This window comes from Mustela erminea, chromosome X, assembly GCF_009829155.1.
Source record: "Mustela erminea isolate mMusErm1 chromosome X, mMusErm1.Pri, whole genome shotgun sequence".
Lineage (NCBI taxonomy): Eukaryota > Metazoa > Chordata > Mammalia > Carnivora > Mustelidae > Mustela > Mustela erminea.
Window position 1 is genome coordinate 117,968,731 of NC_045635.1, and position 24,931 is coordinate 117,993,661.

Genomic DNA, 24,931 nt, shown 5'->3' on the forward strand with positions numbered 1-24,931 from the left:
ACATGTAGGCGAACCGTGGGGAGCAGAGTGGAAGCAGGAGCAGGTCAGAGGCCATGGCGGTGGTCTGGCAAGAAATGTCAGCAGTGTGGATGAGGAGAGTGGCCAAGGGGCGGAGGGACACAGCACAGCACCTTCCATTTGCCGCCCTTCCTTCACCGGGCCTGGGAACCCACCTAAGGAAGGGCTTACTTCCTGCCCCTCTCCCAAGAGGGCAGTGAGGGTTGCTTAGGCCCCCAGGTTTATGTGCCTTCTGGTTCCTCAGTGGCCCCTGCTTCCCACAGCCCTGGCTGTTCAGCTTGGCTCCCAAGGAGGTCTTTTTCTCCAGTGAGTGGGTCTGAAGAATGAAGGAGCCGTCACTAATCTGATCCTGCTTCTGCTTACTGAGGAGGGCGCCTGGCAGGGGGTTGCTCTGGTGTGCTCCTCCTGCCTGTGTTCACTGCAGGCCCCAACCCCGAGCTGGAGGATTACTGCTCCTGGGGCTCCCTGCCCCCCTCCTCACCCCAAAACAAATGAAGGGAAAGCTGGAACTTTCTTCTTTCACATGGAGACACATTTCTGTATTTGTGATAGGGAGAGAATTATTTTTAACCTGCCTTTTCTGGTGATAACAGGAATACAATCCTATCAGAGGAAATTGGAAAGTATGAGAACATAAAAGGAAGACTAACCAGGATTCATAATACTACCCTGCATTTTTGCGTATTTTTCCAGTCATATATCCTTATTGTTAAATAGGTCATACACACTGAACATACTTTTGTGTATCTTGCTCTTTTCCTTTTGTGTTTTAAACATTTCCCTGTCATTAAAATCTCTCCGCACACATTTCTTAATACCTGCAAAGAAGCCTTTTTTGAAAACATATTTTAAACAACATTTTCCTATTTGTTGGACATTTGGCTCGTGTGTAACTTTTACCATTTAAGGAGCTCTGTGTTGAACATCTGTTTACAAACGTTGGTCTACGTTTTGGATGCCCTCTCCCCTACTGTAGATTTCTAGAAGGGAGATTAATGAGGGGAGTTGTGTGGAGAGGACAGGGAAGAAAATCTCTATGGGGGATAATTCTTACCACAAGGTAGCTCCCCCAACCCCCCCCCCACCCCCCAACCCCCCACCCCACCCCGCCGCCACCCCGCCCCGGCCCCCAGTCAGGAGAAAGCTAAAAAAGATGGGCTGGTCTCTTCTACTGTGTAAAGACCTCCTGCTTCCCACTTCGGGTCTCCTTTCTCCTAGCCCTGGCTTCTAGGTGTCTGTGTCAGGAATGACCTCTTCTGTAGAGACACCACTGCACTGTGGGCTTACGGGGCAGCTGGGGCTGGGATTTCAGGGGTTTCTCTCGGTCTTGTCGTGGAACAGAGAGCCCTGCGGGCCTGGGGGTCTGGCTCTTCTGTGCCCCAGCTCAGCAATCCTGAGCACTCTTTCCCCTTTAGGAGCCAGTTTCATCTCGGGAAAGAAGATAGAAGAGGCAGGAGCTGGGGTTTGACCACTTAAGAGCAGAAACCTTATTTTAAGTTAAATCTTACCAGAACCCCAATCTGTACAACAGAGGAAGGGGCAGTTGTCAGGCAAGAGGTGTGTGTAGGAGGAGTGGGAGCGGGGAGGGGGTGCTCTAGTTGGAAAACTCTGGCCTGGAGGATGGACGTTTCACTCCCGTTTAGGCTCAGTTCCCTCCCTTCCCTAATGCCAAAGTTTAAAACAGAGAGAGAGAGAGAGAGAGAGAGAGAGAGTTATCTTTTATCTATATTTAAATTCTGCAAATGTGCTGATTGATGAAATCTTTTTTCTTAAAGACAAGTTGGAAACCAGACAAGTGGAGCACAAAGCCACGGGTGCTCCGAGAGGGAGTGAGCAGTATATGAACCCCGCTGAAAGGGGGACCCTGGCACTTCTAAGAAGGCAGCAGCACAATGGACTCTCCGAAAGGAGCCGAGTCAGTTTCTTCCCCCATAGGCACCGCCCCCTCAGTGGGGGGAAACTGCTTGTTTTCACCCTCCCTTTCCTATAGTCACTGCAGACCAAACTTGTGTCCACAATCGCTAGCAATTTGAACCCAGAGTAACCTACAGCCAGGTATTTTACTGAGGCCCAAACACTGCGAAAGATATGAATAGTGTGGGTGGAGATGACAAGAGAGGGACGGCCCTGGGGACGTTGGAGCACGGGGCGACGGTGTGTGTGTGTGTGTGTGTGTGTGTGTGTGTGTGTGGCGGGGTGGGGGGGTGGTTGAAGGGGGAGTAGTGAGGGCTCCAGCCAGGAGGGGCTCGGGGTCTGTGACCCCGGAATGGAGAGTAGAGGGTGCGGAACGGAGACCTCGCCCGAACCCTGTCCCGGACGCGTCAGGCTCGGGAGGAGCACCGGGTGGGGTGGAGGGCACAGCGCGGGGGTCTGTGCATCACCGCCGGTAGCCTTCCCAGCTCGAGCTGCAAAGTTACCGGGTGGGGCGCTTTGGGTTTGGGGGGGCGGGGGGGCGGAGACAGTGCCCCCGTCTGCGGGGGAGGGGTGGTGCTGCCTTCTCCGGGAGACCCGACCTTTCTCGGAGAGGCGTGGTGAGCTTAGTCTCCAGGATCCGCAGTGATGTGTAAAAAGCGGGCACGACCCCCGAAGCGGTAGAAAGCCTCCGCCCCTCCCCCCTGAGGCCCGCCCAGGCCCGCAGGTGAATGGCTGGCCCGCACAAAGGAAGCCGGTTGGAAATGTGGAATTCGGACCAATTTATGGGAGATTCTGTCGCCCAGAATCCCGGCAGACCTGAAGCAAAGAAACCTGTGATCAAGAGTGGCTGAGGATAAGAATCGCGCACCAGGCCAAGCTTATTGGAAAGACCGAGTTTAGTTATTCTGGGATAGCGAGGTAACAGGATTAAAGGGATTAAGGAAATCACCTCAAACAGCTGAGGAGGGGGTAAAAAAACACTGGTCTATTTGTTTTCTTCCTAGGCCCCAAACAGATACACTGGGGCGGTGTGGCCGGGCGCGAAACGAAAGGCCTTTCGGGGGGCACGGTGGAATTCCTAAGGGTCAGGGATTGGGGGGAAGCGGGGGGGGGGGTAGGAGTAGAAAGCGGGCTGGAGGTTTGGGATGAGAGAGAGCCTCTTCTGGAAAACAAATAGGTGGTCTGGGTTGACAAGTCAAAAAGAAAAAGCCAGTGGAGGAGTTTTAGAGATCTTTTCAAGTGTGAGGTGCACTTTTAAAAACCCAGCGTTCTAGTGTTGAAGCTCCTGCCGCTCCAGCCACCACGGTTGAAATGCACTTACTTCCTGCTCGGGATCCCTGTAACCATTTATTTTTAATAGGATAATTGAGATTTCCGAAGGGTTTTCGTTTTGTAAATATTTCTGCTCAGCTCAAATGTCTTCCCGCCCCAGTGCACAAAGGTAAACGTGCCCCCTACTCTGGCCGGTTTCCGCGGCCGCCGGCAGCCACTCCCCGCCCCGCGTGGCTGCCGTGGCAGACACTCCTTCAGCGGGCGCTGCCCGCTATCAACAAGTGCATGGCCGCGGAGTGTTCGGCTCAGCGAGCGGGTGCCGGCTCCCGCACACGCTCCCGGAAGACCAACCGCCTGCTCCTTGGAGTTTCTGTAGCAAGGATCGGGAGCTGGAGTGTTTTGGATGACCAGGAGTCAGACACCCTCTCGGATCACGCTCGCTGCCCCCACCCCTGCCCCCGCAGGACGGGACCATGGCTCTTAATACCGAGTGATGGTTCCCTCCTCGACCCCGCGGAGAGTTTCAGGCCCGCAAAATTATCAGGACTCCATTACGTTGGTTATAAAATTTATTGATCTCTCATTTAGGAATTAAGAGTAAAACCTTGGAAAACCTGAAACAAAATAGCCCCTTCCCCACCACCCAAACGAAATCCGAATACATTAGCGCGACGAAATATCAAACAGATCACGGCAGAAATCACCAACTCAACAGCCTAAATGCGGACTGGACAGAAGCTGTCCCGCGGCCAGGGGCGGCGAGGCGGGAGACACACGCACACCTGGCTATAAATTAACATTGGCCTGAGCTGCCGCGCCACTCCGCGCGGTCAGCCCCCCAAAAACCCACAAGGAAAACCGATGCAACGCGACGAGGCGAGGAGGCGTTGCCGTTCTCAGGCCAGCCTCCCCGAGAGAGCACGTTTCTCCTATTCACTCACTCCTTGGCTAACAGTAAACTAACGAGACAACATTTTCAAATGCAACAGAAAAACCCAGGAACCCAGAAGGAGGAGGAGGGGGGGGGCTGCTTTTTCTCTGCAAACATCACAGCGATTCCCAGCCTACAAAAGGGGAGGGAGGGGCAGCGGCGAGGAGTAGGCGAGCTCTAGAAAGTCCCATTTCCGCTGCTCCGGACTTCTTTTCGCTTTCGTACAAAACCCGACAGCTACAGCAAAACTTTCTGTCCTCCCCATCATCGGTACAAGGCAACAGTCCCAGGCAAGCAAAGCTAAACAACAAGGCGTCCCAACTTGGGGGTGCGGGGCGGGATGGGGGCGGAGGGGCGGCGCGCGCAGGCGGGCGCTCAGATGTGGGTCAGCGGCACCGTGCCGTTGACGGCAGTCCCGGCGCCCTGGTAGTGCTGGTGTACGCTGTGCAGGCGGCCGCCGGGCAGCGGCGAGGCGGCGTCGGCCGCGTCCCCGCCGGGTGGCAGGTACATGCTGATCATGTCGCGCAGGTCGCCGAGGCACGCGCGCTGCGAGTGCGATGTGATGGCGGGCGGCGGCGAGCTGGGTTCGGTCTTCACCACCGTGCCCATGGGGCCCAGGCTCATGGCGGCGGCGGCGGCGGCCGCGGCGGCGGCGGTGGCGGGCTGCTGCCCGTAGGCGGCGGCCGCGGCGGCGGCGGCCGAGGGCGCCATGCCCCCGTAGCCCGAGGCGGCGGCGGCGGCGGCGGCGGCGTTCATGTAGCTCTGGGCGCCGGGCGGCATCATGGGGCTGTACTGCAGGCCGGCCATGTCGTAGCGGTGCATCTGCGGCAGCGCGGGCGGCGGCGGCGGGCTGCTCATGGTCGCGGGCTGCGCGTAGCCCAGCTGCTCCTGCACCAGCGAGTACGCGCCGTTGGCCCAGCCGTTCACGTGTGTGTACGTGTCCAGGCGCTGGCCCACGCCCACCGGGCTGCTGGCGGCGGCGGCGGCGGCGGCGGCGGCAGCGGCGGCGGCCGCGCCGGGGGGCAGCAGGCCTCCGGGCAGGGAGTACTTGTCCTTCTTGAGCAGCGTCTTGGTCTTGCGGCGCGGCCGGTACTTGTAGTCCGGGTACTCTTTCATGTGTACGGCGCGCAGTCGCTTGGCCTCGTCGATGAACGGCCGCTTCTCGGCGTCGGTCAGCAGTTTCCAGTCGGCGCCCAGGCGCTTGCTGATCTCGGAGTTGTGCATCTTGGGGTTCTCCAGGGCCATCTTGCGCCGCTGCCCGCGGGACCACACCATGAAGGCGTTCATGGGCCGCTTCACGCGGTCCTGGTCGCCGCCCCCGCCCCCGCCACTCGAGCCCCCGCCGCTGCCGCCGCCTGCGTTCGCGCCGCTGCCTGCGTTCGCGCTGCTCTTGCCTGCGCCGCCGGGGGCCGCCGGGCCGCCTGCGCCCGCCGCAGGGGTGGGTGGCCCCACGGGGTTCTTGAGCTCGGTCTCCAGCAGGCTGTACATGGCCGGGGCGGGAAGTAGGTGCGCCAGAGTGGCGGGAGGAGAAGGCGCTCCCGGGGCTGGAGCGGCCACGGTGAAAAGGCCCGGGGACTCCGTCGGAGGGGTGCTCGGGGGCCGGTGGGCCGGCGGGTCAGGCGGGAAGGGCAGGCTTGCCAAAGTGCTCCGCGCCAAGTCGGCAGGAACCCGCAGGCTATTCGCACCTGATGCGTGGTCTCGAGCTGGCCGCATTCGCAGTCTGGCCGGGCGCTCGCCGGGTCCCTTATATACCTGCTCCGATCCCCCGGGGTTGGGACTCGGTCCGCCCCTCGCCACCGGGAGGCCTCGTGATTGACAGGCTCACAGTGATGCGCCCTGGCCAATCATCACGGAGTCCCCGTGCGGCCCCAGTGGAAAAAAAAAAGTTCGGGGAGCCCTTTCGTTCACCCCCACGCCCCTCTTGGGCCCGGTGACGTGACGGGAGTTATTCAGGAGGCGGGAGTCCCAGAGAGCCGCTCAGAGACCACCAATTAGGGTCTCAAAAAGTTTGAAAGAACGAAACTCGAGGAAGTGACGGAGGGGGGAGGGGGCGCGCGAGCAGGATTGGGGGGAGGGGGCAGAGGGGCGCCCTCGGGGTTCAGAAAGCAACTTTGCAGCCCCCTCAGGACCGAGCGGTGCCTGGTACCGGGGCCACCCTGCAAAGCATCCAGCCGTCTGCGCGGAGGTCCTCCGACCGCTTCTGCTGCCAGCGATAGGGACACAGGGTATCGCCAGTTACCCAGGCGAGCTTGGGGACTCAGGGCGCAAGGGAGGCTCCGAGAAGCCCTCCCTGGAATCGACCGCTGTCCCAGCAGGACCCTCTGCCGGGAAGCCGAGGGCCTGCGCGCCCAGGATGGAGCCGGGATGAGGGACGGGGGCACGGGAGACAGGCTTCAGAACCGCGGTGCGCACTGGGCTTGTGACGCTCTCCGCTGGCTTGAGTAAGGCGAGCAGTCAGCCGCCTGCTGCCCGGGCCGGGCGGAGGCGCTCACATGCGGTGGTGCGGGGAGTGTGTGGGGGGCGGAGGGGGTGAATCGGCCTCGGCTCTCTCGCTCCAGGCCCCCGCTTAGCGGCCCCTTTTTGTCTCTGCTCTCTGGCCATTTCGGTTTTTCCAGTCCGATGCCCCTGAGGGGGAGGGTCGGGCCCCTTGGAAAATCCGTTTTCATGGCAACACGGAGCCTCTCCAAGTGAAAGAAAAGTTTCTTGGAGGTTGGGGCGGGGGGACGGTGGCCGGAGAGGAGCCGAGGCCGTCCTCGGGGCGGACCGCCGGGCCCCCTCCACTGGCCGCGCACCTGCCAGGACCACTGAGCGCTGCTCTCGCTGCGCAGCCGCGCCGCCTCCCCGGGGAGCAGGCTCTGCTAACGGATTCCGTCCTTCTCCTTTTTTGTTTTACAGCCATCCTGGCCAGAGCCTCGAGACTCGGAGCGGGACATTCACCCGCATGTCATGTTGTCTGCCAAAGACTAGTGTCTCGGGAGCCCAGGCTGCGGGTAGAGGGAACCCCGACATTCGCCTTCGCCAGCCTGAGCGAGTGGCACAGCGTTCGAAAACTCCCGGAGCCGCCCGAGGCGACTGGTGGGAAGGAGTAGCGAGCCAGGCAGAAGTGGCCGAGAGTGAAATACGGCGTCCGCGCAGTGTGGTCCCCTTCCCCCAGCCTCGTGGAAAGATGGGGAATCAAAAGAATAGCGTAAATCCGAAGTGTGAAAAAATACAAAAACCTAGGCTTTTAGCTCCTTAGCGCTAATGCAAAAACCAGGCGATCCTGGGACACCTGCATGCTGGGAGCTCCCCCCACCCTTTCCTGCACGAATTTAAAAGTATACCGTGGTGACTTGGGAGGGAGCTGGCATAGAGCAGACCAGCCCCCTCTGGGGTGGGCAGACCGGTGACACTAGAATCCTGGCTCCCAGCCGGCATCATCTTCTGGAAATTTGGCCTCTCTGAACCAGCCCCTTAAGTTTGGGTTGCACCCGGTCTATGTTCTCTTGCTTTTCTGGCCGGAAGGAAGAAAATGTCTACAGTCAAGGGCTGCAGTCCTTTGAACAAATATGCGATTTAGGGTTTTAAAGTAAACTATTTGGAATGGTTCTGTGTATGGATCTTATGTCTATATGTGTTTGTGTGTGTGTGTGTGTGTCCGTGCATGGGTGTGCATACTTAAGCTGGCACAGACTAGAAGACGTGTCTCAGAAAATCGAAAGATTTGGCGATCTCCACCAGCACTTGTTTTCTGGCGGAACTAGCTGACAAAGTCCATTTTTCCTAGGCAAACCCACCTTCTCCCAAATAAGTCAATGTGCGGTAACCCTGCCCGCCTGCCGCCTTCTCCAGATGCCCTCTCAGGTTCTCTGGGCCTCTGAGGCTGTTGCTAAGTGAAGCGCGTTTTAGGAAACTACCCAACCGACGCGCGGCCTGGCGTCCAGTAGCCTGACAGATGTCAGGATTCTTTCCAAGTTTTAGGACCCAAGTAAGCCGTTGTGGTGACAGCGCCTGGGCTGCATATTTCCCAAGGCGAAGGATGCTGCGCTGGGTCTGTACGCCTCCCCGCAGCAGATTATCTAGGGGACTAGTGACCGCCCCCAGCTGTTTGTCATTTGACTAGCCAGTGGCTTAGGTGAGCTCATTTTCACATTTCACACTCTGCCAGTGTTCCACCAGGACAGATAGCATCTCCCACAGTCCTGGATTCCCTCGGAGGCCGCGATTCAAACTGTCTCTGTGCCTGGTGACTCCGGGGTGGTCTGCACAGCCCTAAGCAGGAGTCAAGGCGAATTTCCTTCAAAACATTTCCGAGGAAACGTCCTCAACCCAAACGAACATCTCTATAGTCGAACAAGGTCATTACAGGCGTGGGCAGGTGCGGGGAAGGCTCCGAAGGAAACCCGTTCTTCTGGCCCACTAGCAGCGCCGGCGCAGACACCAGCTGAGCCGCCCAATCTCAGCTAGGGGTCGGAAGAAGGGTCGAGGCAGGTACAACAGCCCGAGTGGCCTCGATTCGGACAGGGGCTTAGGCGAGGCAAGACAGCCAACGGAGCCAGAACCCGTGTCTCTGAAAGGAACTCTGCAACTGAGTGAGGGAAGCAAGAGGCACTGCGGGATCCAGGACCAGTTCTTCCCATCCTTTTCCGGAGAAGAGGGAGCGTTCGGCAGCTCTCTAGCCCTTTGGGGTCTCCGGGAACCCGTGGCGGCACACAGAGCCCCGGATGGCGGGCTGGGAATCCGGCCAAGTACCCCCTCCCCATCCCCCCTGCCCTCCCAAGAGAGCTCTGGCTCCCTCCGACTGGGGCTGGGACTGGGGATCCCAAGACTCAGGGCGTGGCAACAGCGCCGTTTGTTGGCTTCGGTTGGAAACTTCACCTAGAGGCGCCCCTTCCCGCCCTCCCGGGCTTCGAGGTCGCCCCAACCCTTCAAGGAGAGGTAGCAGGTTTTGCCGCTGGGCAGAAGTGGTGCTTATCCCTAGAGGGCTGGTTAGCGCAAAGCTCGGGGGACCCGGTCTCTATCGTGTTGGCCTGGCGGCCCCGGGTGCACAGTGCACTCCCACCCTTGCCTCCTCCCGTTTCCAGCCTTAGCAGAAATCAGGTGTCCGGAGGGCCTCATACCTGCAAAGTATACTCGAGCAGTTGTTGTGTTGTGCCATAGAGCAACTGGTAGAGCAGTGTAGGAGAGGGGCTATGCCATCGCTCACGGCGGCGGGGGCGGGGGCGGGGGCGGGACGTTGATTCCTTCTCAGCTCATGGGGACCTTTTTCAGGGTATCCAGATCCATTAGGACCCAACTCTCGGAAGAGATGCCCTTTGCGTGCATCTCGGGAGGGGGTGGGTGTGCATCGGTGCCCGCTCTGGGGGCCGAGGCCTGACAATAGGGTAGAACAATCAATCGCCTTTTTCAAGTGCAGCAGAGCCCAGAGAGCGGTCTGGTTTTTAGTATTAAGTGCGGGGAAAACGTATCCCGGCGACCTTCAGAAACGCTTTGCTTTCCAGCCGGAAAAAAAAGTTTGCTTATCCAAAGGCAGTAATTCCTCTTTCTTCCTTGAGAACATCCCTTGACCATCTCCTAGCCGAGATCGTGTATTTGGGCCAGACTGAGGGCCTTGGTCAAGAAATCAGAGGCTGGGGACTGTTGCAGAGCCATCTCTTATAAAGCACTCTGGGGAGATGGAAGAGACAGCACCTTCCAGTTCTCCAAGCTTTCAGCTGGTTCCTCCTCCCCCAACTGCAGTACTCCTGCTCCCTGCTCAACCGCTTCCCATGAAACACTTGTTCCTACAGGTCTGGGAAGGAACTGAAGATTCCAGGCTGGTGGGTAGGTTGCAAACCATAACCTAGTTGATGCTCTCTTCTGAAGAGCCGTTTTATTGGGAGCTACCGAGTTGTGTGGTGACAGGGTCCTGGAGGTACCAAAAAGTCTCTTGTGGGCAGTACGACCGTATTCTCTTGCTCTTTGGTGTAATAATTTTTGGGAGGGAGGGTGAACTTTTTAAAAGCCAGTTGCCGAATTTGATTTACTTGGTTAGGTGAGCTTTAATTTATAGACACAGTGGGAATCGCCTTGGCCCACACCTTGGCGCTCAGTTGCAAAGATCCCTTGCACTCCCACCGGGTGTTCAGGAATGACCAGCTTTCTCTTCCCTAGGTGCGGAGCAACTACAAGGAAACTGACAACCTTTGCCTTCAGCGCCCTCTCGCCGACCTAACAACCTGAGCGCTGCCACCTCCCCAGAGGAAGGCAGGCCCTTCCCCGGGAACCGGGTCCCCGCTACCAGAGGGTCTTCCGGGTCACTCACTGCGGTCAATGTCTGCCTTCCCCAACAACCTCCTCTGCCCCCACCCCCTACCCCGCCCACAACCTTCCGCAGGCGCTCAGCTCTTCAAGCAGTAGCCCCGCCAAGCAGCCTCCTGGAACCCGCACCCTACCGCCAGGCCTGGCTTCCCACTGGGCCTGGGCCTATCTCCTTTCCCACTTCCTTCCGTGGCTGCGAAGGCAGGGCCCCTCTACAGCAGCGAGGTGGCCTGCCGGAAGCCAGGGCGGGGAAAGCCATCTAGAAATCGTTATCAGTACGTAATGTCGTCTGAGTTACTCCACACGCTTATTCGGCCAGCGTGGGGCACGGGTCCCCTGGCAGTGCTCCCTGGAAGTGCTCGCTGGGGAAGGATGCCTGCACCATCACGAGACCAACAGGCGCAGCGGGTGGCACCAGGCGAGACCATCGGCCCCGACCGCTGGGGGCGCAGGATGACGGCGGGCTAGGGGCAAGGGAGAGCGCTCTGGAGAGCCTTGTAAATCTCAAGGCAGCATGCAGCTCTGCTCCCCCCCCCCCTCTTTTCTCTTTTCCTTCCTTTCTTTTCTCCTTTCTCCTTTTCTTTGAGGTGAGTGGAGAGCTGTGGAACTCGATGCGCGAAATTTCAGTGTTCGCCTCGCTTTCTGGCCGTCATTCCTTTCCCTTTCACTCGCCCTTTATGGCACACCTACTGTGTGCCGTGCTGTGCGCCAGGAACCGCACGCGACCCGCCCTTAGGAGTCCCTCGGCGGCCACTGACGGCGGCGGGACGAGCCTCCACGGGGTGGTCGTTGCGGTGCGTCCGGCTCGCGGGGGCCACGCGCGTTCCCCGGTGCGCGCGCGCTTTCCGGCGGCCGCGCCGAGCGGCGCACGCAGCGGCGCCCGCGTGCCTGGAGCCCCGGCCCCCGCGCGCCCGGCGCCGCCGTCCGAGTGGCGGGAGTTCGAGGCTCCGGGGCCGCAGCTCGCCACGGAGAGCCGGGCGGAGGACGCGGCCCGGGGACGGCCGGCGTGCGGCTGCTTGTCAGGTATGGAGGTCGCCTGGGCTCAGGCCGACCCGGTCGGGTGCGGGCCGGCGGCCAGACGGGGCGACAGAGCGAGGTCAGTCGGGAGGCCCGGCCGCGCCGGCGTTTGGGCGCTTAGGCCGCGGTCACCCCAATTCCATTTCTCCGGAAAGCGTCGCTGGGTTACGACCTGGAGGCTTTTCTAATGTGATGTTTGTGTAATTAACACCGTCTCCCCTTGTTTCTGAACATATTTCCTCCCCCAGCACAGGCCGGCTTTCACGTGGAAAAGCAACGGGAAGAACGTCCCAATAACCCTTTCTTAATGGGAAAAAACTGCCCCTTTTGTGGAATGGTTTCTTTACAAAGCCAACAACCAACCTTATTTTCTAGGTCCAATGGCTATCCCTTTATGAGTTATATTATTAAAGAAATCCGACACTAATTGTGCCGATTTAACTTGTTAATTAGTTGCAAATAAACTATTCATTAGTGGTAAAATAAAATAAAACCCATGTGCCTAGATATCATTCCACATTCACATATTGTAGTGTCTGCATAGCATAGGCATACTAAATTAAGTTCCTAAAAGGTTTCTCCTCAGGATAAATAATTAAAATATATTCTACTTTAATTGACATTATAGAGGACATAAATGAGCTTTTCCTTTTAGAAAGAAATAGCCATTTCTAAATAAAGCTTGCAGTCTGGAGAATAGAGGCTTCAGCCAAATGAATAGTCATTACTACCTTTTCAACGACGTGGGCCTTTTGATCAGAAAAGAAATTAGCTCTAAAAAACAGACAATGGAAGCCTGCCCTGCAATAGGAAGAAAATTAGACGGCCAAGGCTCTTCACAACACCTATTTCTATAAACCATAGAGCTCCTTGCTTTTCAATTACAGCTGTTCATTTCATATAAGGAAAGGGGAAAAACAGGCCTCTAATGTAAACTCGCTTTCACCATAAAGCTTTGCTCCTGGCACGCAGCCAGACTGCCTACTTACTATTGTTTTTAGTCCTCTCATCAATTAGCTAATACTATATATTTTAAATGACTCTAAGGGTATTCACAGACTCCCTCCCCCTTCCCCACCCAGACAAAACCCAAGCTGGACTCCCATGAAAAGGCTACCATTCGGTGCACAGACACTTAAATGTATAAAGTTTAATGTTTTTATTGTTCCCCAAAGAAAAACCATATTGAAAACCCTGCTTTGTTTTTTCCCCCTATATTTCTTAGTCCATTATTGAAAGACCCAGACGAGGTGATAACAGGGGAGGGACATAAATGAGCAGCTTTCAGCATTGTTTCTAATTGTTCACAGAGCTAAATCCATCTCCAGATAATTTTTCTGTGCCTTTTAGACATAATTTGGTTTATACATCTTTGTGTTTTAAAAATATGGATTTTGAAATTTGCTAACCGCATTGGTTTGGTGTCATTAGATATAATTTCATTTAAAACAATTACAAAGTCTTCATCAGTTGGTGAAATTAACTGGCCTGCAAAAAGAAAAAAACAATCTCATTTGTAGGTGTGCTGCAAAATAAAACCTTCAACATACTTGAAGTAATAATATGAGAAAAATATTTGGCAATTAAGACCGGGGAGTCTTAACTAAGCCTTAGGATGCACGTTCTAGAAACATCAAAATAGAGTTACAGGCTGGAAAGCTTTGCTTCTTTTCAAATTAGAGTATTTATCTATCTGACCTTTATAAATCTCTAGGTAATTCCTTGGAGAATTAAGCAATAGTGCAATCCTATAAGGTTGGCCTGGGAACGTAGTTTGGACTTGCGCTCATGAAAGGACTTTGAATCATTTCTTAAAGTTCAATTAAAGATAATTGATTCATTCACTATGAAATAAAAAATATTTTTACATAACTATAAAATCACTTAAAATAACACAATTAACTATGGACTTATCTCTGAGGGGTGTCATTCCTTTTAGCCTTTAGATAACTTAGAGGTAGTCTGCCAATATAGAAAGAAGGAATGGACAAGAGTAGAGACACTATGAAGGCTATTCAAAATGTTTCTATAGAGCAATTACAAAAAATTGTTACCAAAATGGTTCTTATGTCCCTGTTTTCAGCATGTGTTCCTTGTTGAGGTTGCTTCCATTTGATGGCTTCCTACCCTAATTGTTTGACATCGAATACACTAGTGTGTTTGCTTTTTGTTATTGAGCATTAACTTTTTTTGCTGCTTTGTTCAAATGGATGTCAGAAGACCTAGCAGAAGCACTCTACAGACTTGCTACATCCCATTTTCCTTGGCAGCCTGAAGAAGGGACTCTTTCTTGGCAATCAAATCCCTTGATTGTTTCTACCTGTGGGTTCCTACAATAGAGGCTAACGTCTTAACAACAATGCAAGTGTGAGACTGTTCCTCTTATCTATTGCATGTGAATAGTGCCTGTTTTCAGAAAGAATTTTACAGAAGCTGGGGGGAAATTGCCACCTTCAAAAGGTGAGGTTTAGTAGCAGAGGTCAGCAATGTGTGGTTGCATATCAATAACCTGGAAGTTGTCTAGACTGACTGAGAGCTGCAAGAGTATTTCGTTGGGTCTGGTCTGATGTGTTACAGCACTTAGCTTTCATTTCGGAAGGAGAAATCAAGTATGTTGGGGGGAGTACCGTAACTGCCAGCAAAGATACCTGAAGCTTTTACCTGCAGCTTTGGAAGGGGACAATATGTTCAGGAGAGGAAGAGAGAGACTTTTCTCAGGGTAGTGACATGAAACAGAGCCTGTCTCTTTATATTCTCTACTCTGGATGCTTTGGGCCAGCTTTTTTTTTTTTTTTAACTGCAGTGTAATTGACATATAACCTATTAATTTCATGTGTATAGCATAATGATTTGATCTTTGTTTATATTGCAAAATGATCACCACAATAAATCTTGTTAACATCCGTCACCACATGTAGTTACACATATTTTTTCCTGTGATGAGGACTTTGAAGAACTACTCTTCTTAGTAATTTTCAAATATGCAATGCAATATTATTCACTATAGTGGGCAAGTTTACTAATCCCCCTGAACCTCAGTTTTCTCATCCTAAAGGGGTGCATAGTCTGACCTTTTCACTGGGTTCAGGTGGAGATTCAATGAGATAACACAGTTGAAAGCACCTGGCACTCCTTTTAGCCTAGAGCAAGCTCAATTAAGAGTTGTCTTGTTTTTCAACCTGGCTTTCTTATTTCCTTGAAATGGGACTGGAAATTCCTCTAGTGTGGGGGAGAGGGAGCCATGCCACTTTTCTTACCCTTTACATGGCTTTGCACAGATGTTTGTGGAATGAATCATAGTCCTTGAGAAAGTCCTTTTTGAATGAAAAAAAAAAAAAAAAGAACTAATTACTCCATGGTTCCAATTCTGCATCATGGTCTCCCACATTTGGCACTGTCACTTGAGATTGTTCCTGTCAAGGCTCTCTAGAGAGCACTCACTGAGATGATGGGGGATTGGTTTGTGACAGAGGGGCCTCTTGTGTTTAATTCTGAGATAACATAAAATATCCTTTATAATAGAGACATACTTGCGGTTAAAAATATACAATTAGTCTTATATGGTTCTTAAGTCTTTTACTTTGCTTAAAACGTAAGTTGTAATTTTTTTCCAAGCTCATTAGAACTTGCATTCCTTCTATAGATTGCATCAGGAGTTGTGTTGAATTAGGAGAGAAGTCTTGTTCAGATTTCGTGGCTTTTGTATTTTCTCTGAGGTATCAGAAATAGCCCCAATTGGCCAAGCCAAATTAAAAAAAAAAGTAGTACCAATCACCTGCAGAGATTAAAGTCTTATCCTTTTTCACGGTGACTTCTAAAAAGAGTTAGAGAATTATAAAAACTAGTTTTAAATAAGTCAAGTAGAGAGACTTCAGTTCAGATTAAGAATAATTCTGCAATTAGTCCGTGCCATTGCATTTGGAGAAAGAGATCTAGCATGAAGACGAGTTCTTCATGCTAGATCTTCACTTGGTTGACTCCTAGTAAAATTCTTGCTGAAAGACTAGGTAGGGCTCTGCCAGACAAACAGGCAGCCCAGAGGATTGGTTAGGAGCCCAGAGCTGGGTTTGAATCTGGTCTTGGGCCCTTAATAGAAGTTAAGCTTCTCAGAGCTTCAGTTTCATCCATCATAATAGGAATTGATGATACTTACCCCTTAAGTTGATTGTGGGAAATGAACAAATTATGTAAATAAATACCGAACTCGGTGCTTGGTACATAGTCCTCGTCGCAGCAACCCTGTGGGCTGGTAGCCCAGATTCTGGCCCACTTACTTGTATTTTAACAGACAAGGAAATAGTCTTAGAAGGATCAAGTGACTTGTCCAAAATGGTGGAACTGGTTTGCAACATCAGGCACAGGAAGGATTCCTCTTGGCCCCTTGTCCAGTTGTCTTTCCACGGAACTACAGTTTGCTTTCACTTTGGCAGTGATTGTATCGGCTTGCACAGCATACAGTGTTGCCGCTACTGTACTGAGAAGTGTGTCATTGTTTCCTATCGTATTTAAGTAAAGTCCCTGATGATGGCCGGATGTCTTAATAAACAGTGACAAATGGCCGAGGAAGAATGAGGAGGGACCCTACATCCGCTGGGTTGTTTCCCCAGAGGAGGGCTGGAGGGAGACATCACCAGGTCCCAGGATGTACTAATTAGAAACATTAAAATCGACACCGAATCAGATTCAAGATTAAATAGGTAAACCAATGTGCTGATGTGAGCTTCTCAGACAGTGCACACTGATCTCTCATGGGATGCTTATTTCCTTTCATTCTTAGGAGTTTAAAGAATCCCATATTTCGGGGCACCTGGGTAGCTCAGTGGGTTAAGCCGCTGCCTTCGGCTCAGGTCTTGATCTCAGGGTCCTGGGATCGAGTCCCGCATCGGGCTCTCTGCTTGGTTGGGAGCCTGCTTCCTCCTCTCTCTCTCTCCCTGCCTCTCTGCCTACTTGTGATCTCTCTCTGTCAAATAAAAAAAAAAAAAAAAAAAAGAATCCCATATTTCGCTCATCAGCCCTGCAGGTGGGCCTCACCTTGAAAGTCCTAGCAAAGCGGTCTGATGACCCAGCATCCCATTCGCCAGCTGCAACATCTCACTTTCCCCAGTGTTCAAGTTAATCTCTTGATGTATATCATTCACACGCAAAGCTGGGTTTGCCAAAGGTTCCAGGAAATTGTAGTGATGGTGACCATTTATGGAAACCTATGACAGGCTGACACTCTACAATGTCACTGAATGCGACACTGACACTTTGCAGAGGTTATCATGTTTGTTTAAGCCTACCATCTGGCTTAGATTACACACACAGTGGCAAATTTGAAGATGTGATCTGTCTCCAAACGATGGGTTCTTTCCTCTGCACTGACCTAGAAGGGCCTGATTCCCTTATTGTGTGATTTTGGACAAAGCCCCTTCCTCTCTCTGGATCTCACTTTCCCCATGAGTGGAACGAGGGGGTTGGATTAGATGCTCCCCCTACTTTTACTCTTTTTTTTTTTTTTTTAAAGTAGGTGCCACGCCCAACCTGGGCCTTGAACTCATGACCCTGAGATCAAGAGTCACTTGCTCTACCGACTGAGACAGCCAGGCATCTCTGGACTAGAGGCTTTCTAAGGGCCCTTTTCCCTTGCAAGATTTTGAAGATTCCGAACATTCTCATATGCTATTTTTATACTAAGTAATCTGAAGTGGTCCTCGATTTTCCTCAGAAATGGCCACTCTCCTGCATGGAGTAGTGAAAGACATCAGCTCCACCACCTCTGGCAGCAAGCAAAAGCTTGTAGAAGTAGAACAAGCTAGGAAGACTAGATTCCAGATTTTTATCTGCAAGAGAAGGCGTTCCGGTCTGCTGTGGGCCGGGGCAGGAGGAAAGCCTCTGGGTTATGGCACATACAGCATGTTCGTATCCCTCTCAGATTCCTATGCTGAAGCTTAATCCCCAATGTGATTGTATTTGGAGGTGGAACCTTTGGGAGGTAATTGGCTTATGAGGATGGAGCCCTCATGGGAATGGGGTTAGTGCCTTCCTAAGAAGAGGCCGGAGAGCTAGCTCGCTCTCTCCCAAGGGCAGGTACAACAACAGGTCAGCAGTCTGCATCCGGGAAGAAGGCTGTCACCAGAACCTGACCGTGCTGGCACCCTGATCTTGGACTTCCCATCCTCCAGACCCATGAGAAATAGAGGTCTGTCGTTGAAGCCACCCCGTCTATGATATTCTGCTATGGCAGCCTGAGCTGCCTAAGCTTGTACGAGTAGAGGGATCTAAAAGGTGACGCGGAGCAGTCCAGCCTCGCCAGCTGCATACTCTGCATCTTACGTGAGCTTCGGGGGGATTTCCGGAGGAGGAAGAATCCCGGATCACATGCCTTCCCCTTTCTTATCTCTTTAGCCTCAACTTTTTTGTCCCACCTCACCTTGCCTCTAATGCACTCTGAGGAATTGCTTCCTGAGTGTTGTTATCAAGTTCTGCTCTCTGCCTCTATCCTTACACATTCGCGGGCTCTACTTAGAGCTCCTTTCCTAAGCAACCTCCTCTCCGCCTTCCATTATATGACTAGATGCTACCCATTCCTCAAGATTCAGCTTCAGTCCCATGTTCCATAACATCTTTCCTGATTTATTTCCAGCCCCAACACTCCAGGCTGGGTTAGGTGCCTTCCCATGACGCTCCCAGACCACCCATGGGTCCCATTGTTTAATCACCGTCTGTTTATGTGTCCATCTCAGCTGTCACTGAAGTCCCTTGAGGGCAGGGAACGTCTTCCTTTCTGGTTTCTTCAGCACTAGCCCAGGGCCAGGTACAAGGGAGACACTTCACCAGTGTATGGCAGTTGGAGGTGATTGGGACCATCCAAGGTAGACAGTGATGTGGGCTTTCTTTCTTTTTCTTATTCTTTTCTTTTAAAAGATTTTATTTATTTTTTTGAAAGAGAGTGAATGAGAGAGAGAGCTTGAGAGGGGGTAGGGTCAGAGGCAGAAGCAGGCTCCCTCCTAGGCAAGGAGCCTGATGCTGGACTGGATCCTGGGACTCCAGGATCATGACCTGAGCCAAAGGCAGTTGCTTAACCAACTGAGCCACCCAGGTGCCCCTGACAAGGGTTTTCATAGTGCCAAATAACATCTGGATCCTGCCCTAAAGGAATTCTCAGCTCAGTAAAAAGTAGCTGGTCATCCAGGAGGCAGATCTGGCATTGCTTGGGGGGCTAGGAAAGCATGTGGCGTGAAAACATATTCAGGAATAAAACACTGATTGGCCATGAATTTCCTGCTAATATTTTCTCCCACACCTGTATGCATCGGGTGCCCTGGCCATCCGACTGATTTTATCCATGGAGGTGGTGGGGAAGGGGTAGGGGTCTCATGTGGTTGTACGTTCCATGTTCCCTTTGCTGAACTGTGTGCCTTGGCATAGGCCTGTATGCCTGGGCAGGAAGAAGTTCCTTCCTTCGTTACAAAGGCATTCTGTGCTCACCAAGCAGGACGCCTAAGCAGCTGCTGCTGCTTCTTTTTTTTTTTTTAGATTTTATTTATTTATTTGATAGACAGCGATCACAAGGAGGCGGAAAGGCAGGCAGAGAGAGAGAAAGGGAAGCAGGCTCCCCGCTGAGCAGAGAGCCCAATGCGGGGCTCGATCCCTGGACCCTGGCATCATGACCTGAGCTGAAGGCAGAGACCTCAACGCACTGAGCCACCCAGGCATCCCAACCTAAGCAGCTTCTTGCATCTAACCAAGGAGGTGCCTTTTTCTAATTTGCGCAGTGGAGTCCTATGGTATAATTGGTGGCCCTGATGTTTTGGGTCTCAGAATGAATAGAACAGTGGACGCTAGTGTGCGTTAGAATTTCTTAAACCTGGTGCTGTTGTCCTGAGTCTGCCCTCAAAGTTCCAGCCCTACAGATGGATGTAAGCGTAGTCTTGGGGAATGTAGCGGAGAGGTGTTCACTCTGTGCTGATAACAGCAGGGATGTCAAAACTGGAGACAAGAACTAGGAAGAGTGTCCACAGTAATCCCCACAGGCTCAGGCATTTCTCTCCTCAAACTTCACATTAGTGCTGAGAGTTAGGAGCAGGCCCTGATTAAATAGGAGTGAGGATATTTGAAGTTCAAGTTCTACTTAATATGTCATGTAAATCATATGATTCTCAGCTTTCAAATCTGTAGAGCTCACTCTGTGTGTTTGTGTGTGTGGCATCCCTTAGCTTGAATACTATGGCCTCCCATGGTAGAGACTCACATTGGACAAATGCTTCTCAGTTTGTTGTAAGCCTTTGATCAATCTTCAGAATCTTTGAATGATTGTTTTTGCTAATTTTGACTAGTTTCATAGATGCCTCTCCAGAAGATGGACTTCTCCTAGCCATCCCTGAAGTTGCTAAATCTCTGAAGAGTTTTTGGCAGGGGAGTGACATGGTTAGATTTGTGGATCAGAAAGCTCCTTCTGGCTGCTGAGTTTAACATCCCTTCCCCCTGCCCTGAGCTGCAGCAGTTATGATAATGCATGTGAAAACTCCTGGAGTTTTTTACCAAGCACATCGGTAGGTCATTTTGGTTGTGAAATTATTTCTTACCAGCCCAGGCGTGACCTTGGGGGAAATCACTTCCTGTCCCTGGGTCTCAGTTTCTCCAACTGTAAAATGTAGGTGATCTATCTGTTTTGTTTGTTAGTTTGTTCATTTCTTGGTTCATTGTGATCTTGGTTCCCCCCTTTCTCTTGGTGACCCTCAGCCCAAATAACCTGAGTTCTCCTTCAGTCTGTCTCCTTAGAGCTTTTCTGTCTTTCACCTGACATAATTTCCATTTGATTTGGGGATTTCAATTAAGTTTTTAAAATAAATGGTATTCTCTGAAAAGAGGTGGTTATAGTGGGTGGCCTCCAGGAGGAACTCTGTAAATGAGAAAGCAGACCCCATTTTAACAGGCTTTGTGGTTGCCTTTTGTCCTCGTTTTAGTAAGTTAGCCCTTACTTTTGAGGAGCTGTGCTCAAGGTTCATGTAGAGATTAGGTGTATTATCTGACATCATAAACTTTCATGTTGGTAGGAAAGGAAATAATTGACTGCTCAGCCATTTACAGTTCTATTAAGTCAAGAAGCTCTGCCCATGCTAGTTTTGTTAAATGCTCATCTTTAAAGTCAGCTACTTTGCCTTGGACAGTGTGGGAGAGCCAGAAGCTGCTCTCCAGGAGCAGCTTAGAAGTGTGTTAGAAGACTGTCTGTTAGAAGAGTAACCAAAAGCCAGCCTCTCCTGAGGGCATTCCCAAAGGTGTCAGGTGCCCTTGGAGTGGAGGGGACAGAGGCAGCAAGCTGTTTTGTCTGGGGTGTTTTGGAAAGGACTCTTGGAGGGGGTGGGCTTTGAATTGTAAGGCATGCCTTGAAAGGCACAGAAGTCAAGGATCCCTGACGAAGCAGCACCTAGCATACAGGCTCCCGGCTGGGATCCTATAAGGCACGTTGGGGACCTGGGAAGAGCACTGCGGCTTGGAGCCAAAAGGTGCCTCCGTGTGAGGTGGGAGTTGGGGCTCAACTGTGGAGGACACGGAAGGCCAAACTGAGGACTTCGGCTTTATTCTCTGTGCACTGGGGCTCTAGCAAAGTTGTTCCCACCCTGCCAGCCTCGGGTAGGATTTGCAAACTGTGTATCGACCATTTCTGAACAGGAGAGTCATCGTTCTAATAAGGTTCAAAATCAGTTATTCATGGTAATGGAGAAATTCAGACTTTTTTCAATTTTATTTTTTTCTGAGATAGTCATCAAAACCCAAATGCCTTGGTAAGTAAGTATGAGCGCACAAGAGAGGCCACATGGAGACGCCGTGAGGTGCTACCCCAGAAGCCCGACAGTCTGAGCGCTTGGCTCAGCTTTGCACCCACAGTGTCCGGGAGCTCTCCCGCCAGGGGATGAGCAGTGCCTTCTCCGATGGTTATGCTGATCAAGTGATGTCCTGGAGAAAATCTCTTAACTCTAAAAAACTGTCTGTGCGGGGCGCCTGGGTGGCTCAGTCGCTGAAACATCTGCCTTCGGCTCAGGTGCTGGGATCCAGTCCCGGATCAGGCTCCCTGGATCCCTGCTCTGCGGGAAGTCTGTTTCTCCCTCTCTCCCTCTGCTGCTCCTCTGCTTGGGCCCCTTGTGCTCCCTTTGCGGCTCCCCTCTGAGGCTCCCCTGCTTGTGCTTTCTTGCGCTCTCTCAGTGCTCTCTCTCTGTCAAAGAAATAAAATCTTAAAAAAAAAAATAGGACACGTCGGGGCGCCTGGGTGGCTCAGTGGATTAAGCCGCTGCCTTCGGCTCGGGTCATGATCTCAGTGTCCTGGGATCGAGCCCCGCATCGGGCTCTTTGCTCAGCGGGAGCCTGCTTCTCTCTCTCTCTCTGCCTGACTCTCCGCCCACTTGTGATCTCTCTGTCAAATAAATAAATAAAATCTTTAAAAAAAAAAAATAGGACACGTGAAAAAATGTTCATCATCATTAGCCCTCAGGGAGATTCAAATTAAAACCACATTGAGATATCACCTTACACCAGTTAGAATGGCCAACATTAACAAAACAGGAAACAACATGTGTTGGAGGGGATGTGGAGAAAGGGGAACCCTCTCCCACTGTTGGTGGGAATGCAAGTTGGTGCAGCCACTTTGGAGAACAGTGTGGAGATTCCTCAAGAAATTAAAAATAGAGCTTCCCTATGACCCTGCCATTGCACTCCTGGGTATTTACCCCAAGGATACAGATGTAGTGAAAAGAAGGGACATCTGTACCCCAATGTTTATAGCAGCCATGGCCACGGTCACCAAACTATGGAAAGAACCAAGATGACCTTTAACGGACGAATGGATAAGGAAGATGTGGTCCATATACACTATGGAGTATGATGCCTCCATCAGAAAGGACGAATACCCAACTTTTGTAGCAACATGGACGGGACTGGAGGAGATTATGCTGAGTGAAATAAGTCAAGCAGAGAGAGTCCATTATCATATGGTTTCACTTATTTGTGGAGCATAACAAATAGCATGGAGGACAAGGGGTGTTAGAGAGGAGAAGGGAGTTGGGGTAAATTGGAAGGGGAGGTGAATCACGAGGGACTATGGACTCTGAAAAACAATCTGAGGGGTTTGAAGTGGTGGGGGGGTGGGAGGTTGGGGTACCAGGTGGTGGGTATTATAGAGGGCACGGATTGCATGGAGCACTGGGTGTGGTGAAAAAATAATGAATACTGTTTTTCTGAAAATAAATAAATTGAAAAAATTAAAAAAAAATAGGAACAATTGGGGGCGCCTGGGTGGCTCAGTGGGTTAAGCCTCTGCCTTCAGCTCAGGTCATGATCCCAGGGTCCTGGGATCAAGCCCCGCATTCGGCTCTCTGCTCAGCAGGGAGCCTGCTTCCCTTCCTCTCTCTCTGCCTGCCTCTCTGCCTACTTGTGCCGTCAAATAAATAAATAAAATCTTTTAAAAAAATAGGAACCAAAAAACCTGTATATTTTTTAAAGATTTTATTTATTTATTAGACAGAGAGAGACACCGCGCGAGAGGGAACACAGGCAGGGGGAGTGGGAGAGGGAGAAGCAGGCTTCCGGTGGAGCAGGTGGAGCAGAGAGCCCCATGCAGGGCTCCCTCCCAGGACCCTGGGATCATGACCTGATCCTAAGGCAAACACTTAACGCTTAACAATTGAGCCACCCAGGCACCCCAAGAATTTTTTTTTTAATGTTTCAATGAAGCTGCATTCCAAAGTAGAGATTCCTGCAGGCATTTGGGCCATTTAGCTTCATGCCAGTGGGGGGAGGAGTTCTCTCCCACTTTCACTTCCCATACCACCCCCACCTCCTTACAGTTTTTTTTTTTTAAATTTTGTACTCCCCTGCAATCAGCCCAGCTTTCACATTTTTCTCCAGAGTAAGCAATCTTTGAGCCTCGTTGTGTGCTCCCACTAGCCAATTAGCTGTAGAGCTTTCATTCATTCATTGTTTCACTGTTATTACTGTATGCCAGACCCTGTTCTAGGCACTTGGGACACCTCAGGGAACAAAACAAAACTCTCTGCTCTCTGGGAGCTTACATTCTATTGGTGTGTGCATGGTGAGAGACAGGCAATACAGAGTTCAAGATGAGAAAGTTAAATATGTGGTATTTGAGAAGCTGATAGATGCTATGGAAAAAACTAGGGCAGGCTGAGGGGGGTTGGGTGTGCTGGGGGTGTGAGAGCCGTTTACAATTTAAAAGAAAGAAAATATGAAAAAGGACTTTGTAAATGGGAAAACTCTAAATAAGTGTTCAAGCTTTATATGTTTAGATAAGTTCGAAACTGCCAAAGTCGTCTGCATCTTTTTGTAGGATCTTCTCGCTTTAAGGAAAATCTTTCAGTCAGTCAGTCATTTGGGTGGATTGGGGGTTGGGTGGATTGGGGGATGGGGATTAAAGAGTACACTTATGGCGAGCAGTGAGTAATGAATGGAATTGTCCAATCACTGTATTGCGCACCTGAAACTCATATAATGACATATGTTAACTCTGCTGGGATTAAAATGAAAAACTTAATAAAAGATCAGTCAGTATTTATTGGATGCCTGCTTGGCCAAATTGATTGATGCTGAGGATAATGATAGCTATTATTATGGAGTGTCTACTGTGTTTTAAGCTTTATTTACATAGAATCTCATTTAATTCTTGTAAGAACTCAATAATGTAGGTATATGTCCAAGTGAGCAACACTTAGAATGTGGGCAGCATGTGTAATAAAGGAAACTCTTCTTTCTGAAAAGCAAAAGTGGGAAGAAAATGGTTTTGATGGGGACTACTGATGTCTTCCAGATTGGTCAGGTCAGCTCGTGTGTTAAATTCTGGCAGTGCCCCCCTTCCATTGCCTTTGGTGCCATTGCTTTATCAGGAGTCTCCAGTAGACTCCAGATGTGGTTGTCTTAAAGAAGTTTTCTTACCAGCTGCTGGGGTAGGCAGGTTGATGTGGTTGGTCATCAAGTTTATCGTACTTAATTGAGGACCCACGACCCAGTCTACGGACATCCTCAGTTTTATAAGGAGAAGTCATGGGCCCCTTCCTTAGAGAGGAGCAATATTAAAGAAATTATAAGAAACCTTTTAGCTTTTTTCCACTGTAGCTACTAAGTTAGTAACAAGTGTAACATCATGTCCAAATTGGAAGCCCTAAGGAAGAAAAGCCTCGGCCTCTGGATTGTATAGCGGGTAAGTAATGAGCTAAGAGGGAGTGAAGATGAGGGACTTGGGAGGTGTAGACTTGGGAAGACAGGCTGATAAGTGCTGCTCACGCTTCCAGGCCAGGCTGACTGGGGTTCAGTGAGGAGAAGGCCCTACTTTCCCCTCCAGCCTCCCGTCTTCATCCCCGCTTCCCTCTAAGTGCTGCAGTTCACAGAGTGTCTGCCTGTGGCTGATGTGCAGATCCAGGTAGAAATGTCACTTGGCTTTCTGCTGGAGAAAACAAAAATAACCAGAGAGTGGGCTATTAAAGCCTGCCAGTTCTGCTCTTTCAATTTATA

The 24,931-nt window shown here is 51.2% G+C and overlaps 1 protein-coding gene across 1 annotated transcript; it reads right to left on the reverse strand.

Moving 5' to 3' along the window:
- Positions 1-3,760: 3,760 nt before the first annotated feature.
- Positions 3,761-5,848, reverse strand: SOX3 (SRY-box transcription factor 3). The gene has a single exon (XM_032331687.1). The coding sequence runs from the start codon at positions 5,846-5,848 to the stop codon at positions 4,511-4,513; it is 1,338 nt and encodes a 445-aa protein (XP_032187578.1). The 3' UTR covers positions 3,761-4,510.
- Between the last annotated feature and the right edge of the window lie 19,083 nt (positions 5,849-24,931).

Bases quoted from the DNA above. Each gene is read 5' to 3' on its own strand.
- SOX3 (XM_032331687.1), bottom strand. From the start codon at position 5,848: ATGCGGCCAGCTCGAGACCACGCATCAGGTGCGAATAGCCTGCGGGTT.